The 12,975-nt window shown below is 38.6% G+C and overlaps 1 protein-coding gene across 1 annotated transcript in view; it reads left to right on the plus strand.

The window, feature by feature from the left end:
- LOC306653220 (intermembrane lipid transfer protein VPS13B-like) overlaps nt 1-12,975 on the plus strand; it is a gene marked incomplete at its 5' end in the record, with an annotated part of 899,457 nt that overhangs the window by 787,641 nt on the left and 98,841 nt on the right. Inside the window, 1 exon segment of the mRNA XM_079126163.1 lies at nt 8,913-9,109. Coding sequence (XP_078982289.1) covers nt 8,913-9,109 — 197 coding nt within the window.

The raw sequence follows: 12,975 nt of genomic DNA on the forward strand, positions 1-12,975 counted from the left end.
GGTCATTAGGGAATGCTTCTAGAAGGAAGCACATCTGAGCCAAGTGTCTGTCTGTCTTTCTGTCTCTCTCTGTCTCTCTCTGTCTCTCTCTGTCTCTCTCTCTCTCTCTCTCTCTCTCTCTCTCTGGAACCAACCTAGTGCCTTGTGCGTGCTAGGCAAGTGCTCTACCCCTAAGCTACAACTCCAGCCCCTCTCTCGCTCTGTTTTTAAGACAAATAGGATCAACCCCCATGTTCTTGTTTTTAAATTAATATTTTTAAGTATAGTAATATATACTGGGTACTTTTTGTGTTCGTGTATATAGATATTCCTTATTCATTTTGACCGTTGTATAGTAATCCACTTTGAAGATCTAAAACTAATTCCCATTGATATTCGAGTTGTTTCCAATTTTATTACTAATATACATAGTATTAGATTTACTCCTGTATGCAGTAAATATGTACAAACACACAAGATACATAATATATATATATATTTATACACACACACATATGTATGCATACACACACCCTTGCATTGGAATCCCTATAAAAGAAATTCTTAGAAGTACACTTCCTAGGTAAAAAATATAAGCATTTAATAGGTATGCTAAATTACGCTCCATAAATACTGTGGAGAAGTATTTGTCCACCCCTGTATAAAAATTGAAATTATTAGTCTCTTAAACTGCCAGTTTAATAAATAAAAATGTTACATTATTATTCTAATTAGGATTTTTTTGAGTATTGGTTGAGTACCTTTTCATGTCTACTGGCTGTTATATTTCTTCTGTGAACTAATTGCTGTCAGGGTCTGGGATTTTTACTCTATGCAAGCTAGTAAGTTATCTTTTTAATGTTTCATGTATGCTAACAGAAGACATAAGACTCCTGGGTCAGAAACAAAAGCTTTATTGCTTTTGGAACAGTGAACAGCATGATCCTCATATTTGTACTGGTTCCTCCTTGCTCCCCAAGTCCCACAAGTATGATGCAGAAGGGTTCCAGGGGAATGCTATGCATGCAGTAGATATTTGGTGCAGTAAAGGACCATGGAACTTGGCAGGTACACTTCTCTCTTCTGTATGCTTGCTTATCTGTTTGTCCTTGATTTATAAGAGCTCTTTGTCATCAGAACACGTATTTCTTGATCTGTCATTCAATATTGCCTGTCTTATCCCAGTTCGCTTTTTTAAATTTGATTTTTATCAATCATAGTTTTCCCCTATTCATGCATTTCATTGCATACATAGAAATACTTCCTGATTACAAAAAAAAAAAAAAAAAACTGACTTATTTTTCTCCTAAACTTTCAGTTTTCTTAACCTTTACCATTTTCATCCTTTTGGAATTTACTTTTGTATAAACAATGATGTAGGGACCTACCTTGGTTTTACCAAATAACTAGCCATTTCTTTTTTTTTTTTTTTTTTTTTTTTTGTTTTGGCTAGAGATTAATTTTATTGTTAACTAATTTTAGGTTTACACAGAAGTTATAAAGATAGGGCAATACATTCCCTTAAACTCCTCAACCAGTTTTTCCATTTTACATTACCATGGTACATTTGTCAATATAAGAAACTCACATTGATACTTTGTTAATTAACTCCAGATTTTATTTTTTTATTTATTTATTTTTTTCATTCTGTTATTTTTTCCCTTCCCCCCACCCCTCCCACCCCTCTTTACCCTCTATAGAGTACTGCCTTCCTCCATACTTGCCTCCCTCCCTAACCCTAACTCTAACCCTAACACTAACCCTTCCCTCCCCCCCAGTATGTGTCATCCTCCACTTATTAGCGATATCATTCGTCCTTTGGCTTTTTGAGATTGGCTTATCTCACTTAGCATGATATTCTCCAATTTCATCCATTTGCCTGCAAATGCCATAATTTTATCATTCTTTATGGCTGAGTAATATTCCATTGTATATATATATACCACAGCTTCTTTATCCACTCATCAATTGAAGGGCATCTAGGTTGGTTCCACAGTCTGGCTATTGTGAATTGAGCAGCTATGAACATTGATGTGGCTGTGTCTCTGTAGTATGCTGATTTTAAGTCCTTTGGGTATAGGCCAAGGAGTGGGATAGCTGGGTCAAATGGCGGGTCCATTCCAAGTTTTCTAAGGAATCTCCACACTGCTTTCCAGAGTGGCTGCACTAATTTGCAGCCCCACCAGCAATGTATGAGTGTACCTTTCTCCCCACATCCTCGCCAACACCTGTTGTTGCTCGTATTCTTGATAATCGCCATTCTAATTGGGGTGAGATGGAATCTTAGGGTGGTTTTTATTTGCATTTCTCTTATTACTAGAGATGTTGAACATTTTTCCATATGTTTGTTGATTGCTTGTAGATCTTCTTCTGTGAAGTGTCTATTCATTTCCTTAGCCCATTTGTCGACTGGATTATTTGAATTCTTGGAGTAAAGTTTTTGAGTTCTTTATAGATTCTGGAGATTAGTGCTCTATCTGAAGTATGATTGGCAAAGATATTCTCCCATTCTGTAGGCTCTTTCTTCGCATTGCTGATAGTTTCCTTTGCTGAGAGAAAGCTTTTTAGTTTGAATCTATCCCAGTGGTTGATTCTAGCTTTTATTTCTTGTGCTATGGGAGTCCTGTTGAGGAACTCTGGTCCTAAGCCGACATGTTGAAGATCTGGACCTACTTTTTCTTCTATAATCTGCAGGGTCTCTGGTCTGATTCCAAGGTCCTTAATCCATTTTGAGTTTAGTTTCGTGCATGGTGAGAGATATGGGTTTAGTTTCATTCTGTTGCATATGGATTTCCAATTCTCCCAGCACCATTTGTTGAAGAGGCTATCTTTTCTCCATTGCATATTTTTGGCACCTTTGTCTAGTATGAGAAAATTGTATTTATTTGGGTTTGTGTCCATGTCCTCTATTCTATACCATTGATCTACCTTTCTATTTTGGTACCAATACCATGCCGTTTTTGTTACTATTGCTTTGTAGTAGAGTTGAAGATCTGGTATTGCAATACCCCCTGTTTCACTCTTCCGGCTAAGTATTGCTTTAGCTATTCTGGGTTTCTTATTCTTCCAGATGAATTTCATAATTGCTTGCTCTATTTCTGTAAGGTACATCATTGGGATTTTAATTGGAATTGCATTGAATTTGTATAGCACTTTAGGTAGTATGGCCATTTTGACAATATTAATTCTTCCTATCCAAGAACATGGAAGATCTTTCCATCTTCTAAGGTGTTCTTTAATTTCTTTCTTCAGTGTTGTATAGTTCTCATTGTAGAGGTCTTTCACCTCTTTTGTTAGATTGATTCCCAAGTATTTTATTTTTTTCGAGGCTATTGTGAATGGGGTAGTTTTCCTAATTTCTCTTTCTGAAGATTCATCACTTATGTATAAAAATGCGTTGGATTTATGGGCACTGATCTTGTAACCTGCTACTTTACTGAATTCACTTATGAGTTCTAAGAGTTTTCTGGCGGAATTTCCAGGTTCCTCTAAATATATAATCATGTCATCAGCGAACAGGGATAGTTTGAGTTCTTCTTTCCCAATTCGTATCCCTTTAATCTCTTTGGTTTGTCTAATTGCTCTGGCCAGAGTCTCAAGAACGATGTTGAATAGAAGTGGCGAAAGAGGGCATCCCTGCCTTGTTCCAGTTTTTAGGGGGAATGCTTTCAGTTTTTCACCATTTAGAATGATATTAGCCATGGGCTTAGCATAAATGGCCTTTACAATGTTAAGGAATGTTCCCACTATCCCTATTTTTTCTAGTGTTTTGAGCATGAAGGGGTGCTGTATTTTATCAAATGCTTTTTCTGCATCTATTGAAATAATCATGTGATTCTTGACTTTAAGTCTATTAATGTGGTGAATTACGTTTATTGATTTCCTGATGTTGAACCAACCTTGCATCCCTGGGATGAAACCAACTTGATCATGGTGCACTATCTTTTTAATATGTTTTTGTATGCGATTTGCTAAAATTTTGTTGAGAATTTTTGCATCGATGTTCATTAAGGATATTGGTCTGAAATTTTCTTTCCTTGATGAGTCTCTGTCTGGTTTAGGTATCAGGGTGATATTGGCTTCATAGAATGAGTTTGGGAGGGTTCCCTCCTCTTTTATGGAATACTTTGAGAAGTATTGGAATGAGCTCTTCTTTAAAGGTTTTGTAGAACTCGGCTGAGAACCCATCTGGTCCCAGACTTTTCTTTGTTGGTAGGCTTTTGATGACTTCTTCTATTTCAGTACTTGAAATTGGTCTATTTAAATTGTTTATGTCCTCCTCGTTCAGTTTAGGCAATTCATATGTCTCTAGAAACCTGTTGATGCCTTCAAAATTTTCTATTTTGTTGGAGTATAGATTTTCAAAATAGCTTCTAATTATGTTTTGTATTTCAATCCTGTCTGTTGTGATATTTCCTTGTTCATTGCGAATTTTAGTGATTTGGGTTTTCTCTCATCTTCTCTTTGTTAGTGTGGCTAAAGGTTTATCAATTTTGTTTATTTTTTCGAAGAACCAACTATTTATTTTGTCAATTTTTTGTATTGTTTCTTTTGTTTCAATTTCATTGATTTCAGCTCTGAGTTTAACTATTTCCTGTCTTCTACTACTTTTGGTGCTGTTCTGTTCTTCTTTTTCTAGGGCTTTGAGCTGTAGCGTTAGGTCGTTTATTTGTTGAGTTTTACTTCTTTTATTAAATGTGCTCCATGAAATAAATTTCCCTCTAAGTACTGCTTTCATAGTGTCCCAGAGATTTTGATATGATGTTTCTTTGTTCTCATTTACCTCTAAGAATTTTTTAATTTCCTTCCTAATATCTTCTGTTATCCATTCATCATATAATAGCATATTGTTTAATCTCCAGATGTTGGAATAGTTTCTGTGTTTTACTCTTTCATTTATTTCTAACTTCAATCCATTATGATCTGATAGAATACATGCTAGTGTCTCTATCTTCTTGTATTTGCTAACATTAGCTTTGTGGCATAATATATGGTCTATTTTAGAGAAGGATCCATGTGCTGCTGAGAAGAAAGTGTATTCACTCTTGGTTGGATGGTATACTCTATAAATGTCTGTTAAGTCTAAATTATTGATTGTGTTATTGAGATCTATGGTTTCTTTGTTCAATTTTTGTCTGGAAGATCTGTCCAGTGGTGAGAGAGGCGTGTTAAAATCACCTAGTATTATTGTGTTATGGTCTATTTGGTTTCTGAAATTGAGAAGGATTTGTTTGACATACATGGATGAGCCACTGTTTGGGGCATAGATGTTTATGATTGTTATATCTTGCTGATTTATGCTTCCCTTAAGCAGTATGAAATGACCTTCTTTATCCCTTCTGACTAACTTTGGCTTGAAGTCCACATTATCGGAAATGCGGATGGATACTCCAGCTTTTTTGCTGAGTCCATGTGCATGGTATGTTTTTCCCCATCCTTTCACCTTTAGTCTATGGGTATCTTTTTCTATGAGGTGAGTCTCTTGCAGGCAACATATTGTTGGATCTTTCTTTTTAATCCAATCTGCCAGTCTATGTCTTTTGATTGATGAATTCAGGCCATTAACATTCAGGGTTATTATAGAGATATGATTTGGTTTCCCGGTCATTTGGTTCATTTTTTAAATTTTATTTATTTATTTGTTTGACACAACTTGTTTCCTCCTTTATTTGACAATTCCTTTAGGATAATTCCTCCCTTTGCTGATTTGCTTCTTTGTTTTTCATCTCTTCCTCATGGAATATTTTGCTGAGAATGTTCTGTAATGCTGGCTTTCTTTTTGTAAATTCTTTTAGCTTTTGTTTATCATGGAAGGATTTTATTTCATCGTCAAATTTGAAGGTAAGTTTTGCTGGGTATAAGATTCTTGGTTGGCATCCATTTTCTTTCAGGGCTTGAAAAATGTTGTTCCAGGCCCTTCTAGCTTTTAGGGTCTGGATTGAAAAATCTGCTGATATGCGTATTGGTTTCCCCCTGAATATAATTTGGTTCTTTTCTCTCACAGCCTTTAAAATTCTGTCTTTATTTTGTATGTTCGGTATTTTCATTATAATGTGCCTTGGTGTGGGTCTGTTGTAATTTTGTGTATTTGGAGTCCTATAAGCCTCTTGAACTTGATTTTCCATTTCATTCTTCAGATTTGGGAAATTTTCTGATATTATTTCATTGAATAGGTTGTTCATTCCTTTGGTTTGTTTCTCTAGGCCTTCCTCAATCCCAATAATTCTTAAATTTGGCCTTTTCATGATATCCCATAGTTCTTGTAGATTCTGTTCATGATTTCTTACCATCTTCTCTGTTTGTTCAACTTTGTTTTCAAGGTTAAATATTTTGTCTTCAATGTCTGATGTTCTATCTTCCAGGTGTTCTATCCTATTGGATATGCTTTCTATGGAGTTCTTAATTTGGTTTATTGTTTCCTTCATGTCAAGGATTTCTGTTTGGTTTTTTTTCAATATCTCTAACTCTTTATTGAAATGATCTTTTGCTTCCTGTATTTGCTCTTTTAACTGTCGATTGGTGCGATCAATCAATGCTTGCATTTGCTCTTTCATCTCATCATTCAGTGCGTGCATTTGCTCTTTCATCTCATCGTTTGCTTCTCTGATCATTTTAATTATGTACATTCTGAACTCCTTTTCTGTCATTTTTTCTGCCATGCTGTCACTGGGTTTTATTGATGTAACATCTAGATTTGTTTGCAGCATTTTCTTTCCTTGTTTTCTCATGTTGTTCAGGTATCAGAGGACCGCTGAGATATTGCAGATTTCCTCTATTGACTTACAATGTCCCTGAAGATTTCTATATATATCCCCCCTTAGCCTTCAGTAGGCTGAAGTCTTGGAGGAAGTTGATAATGCAGTGCTCCACAAGGAAGCTGCCTCTCTAGGAGTGGTGGCCTTCAGGTGGGGTATAATCCCTGCTAGTGGGCAGAGGTGCCTCCACTTGTTGACCAATGGTCATCCAAAGGGGACCTAGGCTGTGGGCTGAGGCAAGGCCTGTTTGGGCCTGAGTCTCTGGTTTTACCGTCCTTGTGGGGAAACCTCACCCAGCAGGGAAGACTCACCCGGTGGGGAGGTCTCGCTGGTCAGTTCCCTCCTAGAGGTTCCCCTCAATTTACAGCTACCGCCTGGGCTGGGCTGCCTTCCTCTGCAAAGTTCCCAGGGGCCCGGCCCTACCTCCTGGGCCTGGGAGCCTCACCCTTTGCAGATGACTCTCCTTAGGCTGCCCTTCCTCAGAGAATCTGCCCGCAGGCCTGGAACCTTCGCTCCGCCCTAAGCCTGTCTCTGTGCGGCTCTTCCACCAAGAAGCCTCCTAGATCCTGGGACCCTGCTCTGCACCTAATCGCCTGGCATGCGGCCCCTCCTCTGAGCAGCCACCTGGGGCCCTGTACAATCGCTCTGAATCCCAGAGACCCGCCACACGCCTCTTCCTCCAGACAGCCGCCCAGTATTCCGGTGCGGTCACTAGGAGTCCAAGAAACTCACTGCGTGCCTCCACCTCCACCAACCACCTGTAGCCCTGGGCAATCAATCACTCTGAGTCGAAGTGACCCTCCCTGTTCCTCCTCCTTCTCCAGATAACCCCCAGGGTGTTCAGGAGCGGTTGCTCTGAGTGGCTCTGAGTCCACGTGACCCGCAGCACAGGTCCTCTGGGCAACCGCCCGGAGCTCTGGTGCGGCCACTCAAGACCAAGCGTCCCACCACGCTTCTCCTCCAGGCAGCCCCCCTGTGTTCAGGAGCTGTCACTTTAAGTCCAAACAACTCACCACTCGCCTTCTCCTCTGAGCAGCCGCCTGGAGTGCTAATGCAGTCACTGCAAGTCCAAATGACCCGCCGCGCTCCTCCTCCTCCTCCTACTCCTCTGGGCAGGCCCCGGTGTTCAGAAGCGTCGTTCTGAGTCCAAACAGCTCGCCACGCAGCTTCTCCTCTCGCAACCACCTGCAGCTGTGGTGTAGTCACCCGAATCCAAGCGGCCGCGCTCCTCTTCCTCCTCCTCGTCCTCAGGGCAGGCCCCGGGGTTCAGAAGCGTCGTTCTGAGTCCAAACAGCTCGCCACGGAGCTTCTCCTCTGGCAACCGCCTGTAGCTCTGGTGCAGTCACTCCAAATCCAAGCGGCCACGCTCCTCCTCCTCCTCCTCAGGGCAGGCCCCGGTGTCCTGAGTCCACACAGCTCTCCTTGCCACTCTTCCCCTGGGCAGCCGCTGGAGCCCCAGTGGTTGCTCCGAGTCCCAGCGCTGTGCCGAGCGGCCTCCTTTATGGCGCTCCCAGTTGTCCGAGTTCACTGCTCCAGCGGGGGGGAGGGGCGTCTCGCCGGCAGTTCTACTTCACAAAGTTTCCTGCGTTCCGGGACCACCGTCCCATCCGGGATGCCTCCCCAGTGGGTGAGAGTCACCCGGCTGCTTTGAGTTGGTCCCAAGCGTCTCAATATCTCCTCTTTTGAATCCTGAGTCCTGGAGCAACATGAAATGCAGCCACCCTCTAGGCCGCCATCTTGAAACCCCCTAGCCATTTCTTGCAACCACATTTTCCATCTGTCCCCAGCTTATTTGAAAGAATACCTTCATTGAATACTAACATATCATCTGTACTCACCTCTATTACTGTTTTTCATTCTGTTCTTTTAATTTATTCATAAGTTGCTACTCCAGCCTTTTAATTATTATAGCTTTAGAGTATACTTAATGCCTTATAGGACTTGTCGCCAGTATTTCTTTTATTCAGAAAATTTTGACTTTGTCGGGGGTCTTTTAAAAATAAAGAAACACGGTGTTATAACTATGAAAATAAATCCTAAACCATTGTCTTTTACAATTTTATCCTCCTTTCACAGTCTTAATGTTATAACTGCATTGAATGATCAATTTGTATTTCAACATATACAGAAGAATAGTTCCTATTTATAACTTCTAAATTTTTCTTTACCCTGACATAGGTTCCTTGTAGTTTGGAATACTGGGATGAACTCCAGAAGGTTTTTGTTGCATTTCAAGAATTTAGTCTGTCTGAAAGCAAAGTTTGTGAACTGCAGTTGCCAGATATCAATCTTGTGAGTGACCAGAAGAAACTGGTATCTTCAGATCTTTGGAGAATTGTCTTGAACAGCAACCAAAATGGAGCTGATGACCAAAGGTAACTCAACAATAGATGAAAGCATTAGTGGCATTAGGCTAGTAAACAATCTCCAAATCATCTTTTCTTATCTAGTGACACTTGCTTGTATCCCAGCTGCTTTAGCACCTATGACTGCCTGAACTACAAATAAGAAGATGGGTAAAATCTGATGTTTCACAGTCTGTACTAAAAATTGTGTTTTACTAATAATATAGCCCTGTTTAGAACCCTTCCTAAGAATTTGTTCCTTAAATATAAAAAGAAAAAATGCATAAAAGCAATTTAAAAATATATATCCAGTCATCTTGAAGCCAAAAATACAGAGAAAAAGAGCCACATATACCTCAATAGACTCTTAATGGCATAGTAATCCGTGTGTATTCAGATAACCCTGGACATTAAAAGGAAGGTTTAAATAAATTGAATTCTTTTCTTCTAAAAGGTAAATTTTGGAAGTATTTCCTTCTGAAACAGTTTTAAAGAACTTTAAAAGACAGACCTGCAGACATTAGGAAAGCTTGACTAACCAAATTCAAGAGCTAAAGTTTTATCCAGCTATAAAGTCAATTTGGCCACAGTGAATCTCAAGAGCTACAGAATTCAGGTATTCTGTATCATGTCCCTGGAACTTCCTTATTCCTAATGGACATCTGGTTAATGGTAGAAAGGGATTAGATTATACCCATTTCCTGTGTTTGCCTGTGTAACACATGAACTGACTTAAGGTTGAGAAAATGGCTTCAGCAACCTATTCTACAGCACCTCTTCTAGTTTACACACCCTACCAAACTTTTCTGCTCCTGCTCTCATAAAATACAAGAAAAAGAAAGTAAACCACAACATTGGACAGTTTTCTTGGATAATGTATAGCAAGACTCTTCATTGCTTTCAATGTTCTACTTCAATTTTGCTGATGGGTTTGGCTTTACATTATTTTATTTATTTTATACAAGCCCTTTCCCCCCCTAGACAACATTCTGATACTAATGTTGAGAAAAATACTCACTATTCCAATACTTTGCAAATCAATTATTTTCTCTTTTGCCCACATGTATACTTATGTTATAATCGCAGCAGGCCATTTTGTATTAATTCCTACTTTATATTATAAATAATTGAAAATGCTTTTTCTTTTGAAAGTATTTATTTTTATTATATGTGTTCACTGAAGTACATTTTGAAAGTAAATAACACTTACTATAATCATATCACACCAAAATAACCTCTTTTTTGCTCTGTAGCCTGAGTTTTTTTCATTGATGATTACTTTATATGCTTAATGATAGGGATGTGTTTTGTACTCTGTATATTCTATTTCAGGTTCATCTGGGCTTCTTAAAAGTAGTTATTCTCCTAGTATGTTACCTAGTAATATACAATTGGTGAAAATACATTAGAGAAGTAAGATCTTGATTTTTACTCAAAGTATTGCAGCAATAAAAAGAACACCAATCCTATGAGGAATTAGCAGATGAATAGATTGCTTTTCCTAAGTATAAATTACCTCATCAGAAATTAGGAAAATCAGAAAGTGGAACTATAGATAATTACATTGATTTTTCAAACTCTGAGTTGCATTAAGAGTATCAAGTTAGAAATAATTTCTTGATTTTAATTATGGAAGAATGCGTTTTCTTCATTGAAAGAACCATTTTAGACAAGGTTAATTCCTCTGAATCTAAAACATTCATGACAATTAGTTTCATGGTAAGCTCAGCACTATTGAAATGTGGAGCCTTTAAGAGGCAGAAATTTTTACAGACAACCAAATCCAGGATGCTTTTCAACAAGATTTTGACATTGTGATCACAGATCTTTTGTCCTTGTCCGAAATTTTGGATTTTTTTCTAATATTTCACTATTTACCTTACTTTTTTTTTTTTTTTTTTCCTCAGTTCTGGGGATGGAGCCCAGGACTTTGCACACACCAGGCAAATGCTGTAGCTCTGAGCCATATTCCCAGCCCCTCAATTGATCTCACTTTAAATTGTTTGAGGTTACTCTTTTCTCAGGTAAAAATTGACATTAGAGAAATTAAATTGGAAGGGTTAGTTTAAAAAGCAACATAATAAAATACTCTGAAGATATTTTTCAAAAAGTATAATAAATTTCATCCAATTTCTAGAAAGAAAATATCAATGTCAATATTATGTACAGGGACAGGGTATAGCTCAGTGGTAGAAAGTGTGCTTTGAATATACAAAACCCTGGCTTCAGTCCTCAGCACCAAAAATCAAAAACAAAAGCAAAAAATTGCATGCAAAAGCAAATTACACAGAAGCTTTTTCAGTTACTTCCAGTATATTCTGTCACATAATAAATCTAAATGTATACCAAAACTTGGCACTATTATGATTAGAGATCATCTTATCATAAGTAATATTTTCAGTGACCTGAGAAAGATATGCATCTAACTATTGGATGTGCTACAAAAATGCTCATAAAAACAAGTTCCATGAATTTTTTAAAAAAGAAGAAGAAGAAGAAGAGCATCTTGCCCACAATTGAGGTGACATTACAACAGTGTAGGTCTGCTGCTACAATGGTAATGGCCTCACTGTATGTTTGTAAATAAAAGTATATGTAGCAGAATTCCAAGGTAGAAGACCTAGGCTTAAGTTCTGACTCTATCACACACAGTGTATTTGACCTTGAGAAACAGATTTGCTAAACTGAGACTTTGAAGAATAAATAGGTGAGCCTATTTCTATTAGCCTATTATTCTTTGAAGAATAAACAGGGAGCCTCCAGTACAAAGGACTGGAGATAGAGTCAATTATTACATTCCATTATCTTTTTTAAAAAATATTTTTTAGTTGTAGCTGGATACAATGCCTTTATTTATTATATTTTTATGTGGTGCTGAGGATTGAACTCAGTGCCCCGTATGTGCTAGGCAAGCACCTCTACCACTGAGCCACAACCCCAGCCCTCATTCCATTATCTTTAACTAGTGGTTTGCTGATCTGTATTAAAAACAAAGAGTTGATACTGATTATTTCTTTTTAGAGGTACTATTTGCATTGTAGTCAATGTTGTGCTTTGGTCTTAGTTTCCACAATATTATAGATCTTTGGAAACCTTCCCCTTCTATTTCCTGTGCACTCAATGGAGGCACGAGATATAAACTCTGGAACCCTCTGAGGCTATCCATTTTAATTCCATCATGGATGTCTTTGGCCATTCTCACTGCCTGTTGCAGAAGCCTAAGTAAGCCCCCTTTATCAGTCAGTCCCTGTCAAGATGGCAACTCAAACTGATTCCTTTTACAGAAGAATGGGGAGGTCAGGGGATGGCATATTACCTTGAGACTAGAAACCCTGGAAAACTATCCCACTTTAGGCCTAAAAGAGTCAAGTGACAGAGCAGTTACCCAGAACTCTCAGAGTGATTATTTGTAGCTACTTTTGGTAAATAGACAACCATGTACAGAGATCTGGCTGAGGAGGAACCAGGAAAATGTACACCCTTACTTCACTGCCCTCTTGCATTCTAATGTGTGGGTCCATTCCACTGACTGACACTCAAGACAAGAAAGAGGACAAAGTAGTTTGTTGATGCAATGCAGAAAGGTCCTTTTCCAGGGACAGAGAAGGAATGTGGGGAAGGGTAGAAAGTGGATCTAGATAGCAAACAGAAGATGCCCAGCGGGTACATGCTCTTAATTGCAATTTGCAGTTTCTTACCCAGTGACTGACCCTGGGAAGAAGAGAGGGGAAAAGGAGTCATGGCACTGCTCTCAGACTTTGAGCCACCCTGCCCAGTTCCCTGAATTTCCTATCAGGTATCTTCTGATGAATCTGAACTTTTCCTTTGTTACCCCCTTACCTTCACCTCCAAATAACCAATTCTAGAGGTACTTATTTTAACATCACACAAATTAT

The sequence above is a fragment of the Sciurus vulgaris genome, assembly GCF_902686455.1.
Source record: "Sciurus vulgaris genome assembly, chromosome: 1".
Lineage (NCBI taxonomy): Eukaryota > Metazoa > Chordata > Mammalia > Rodentia > Sciuridae > Sciurus > Sciurus vulgaris.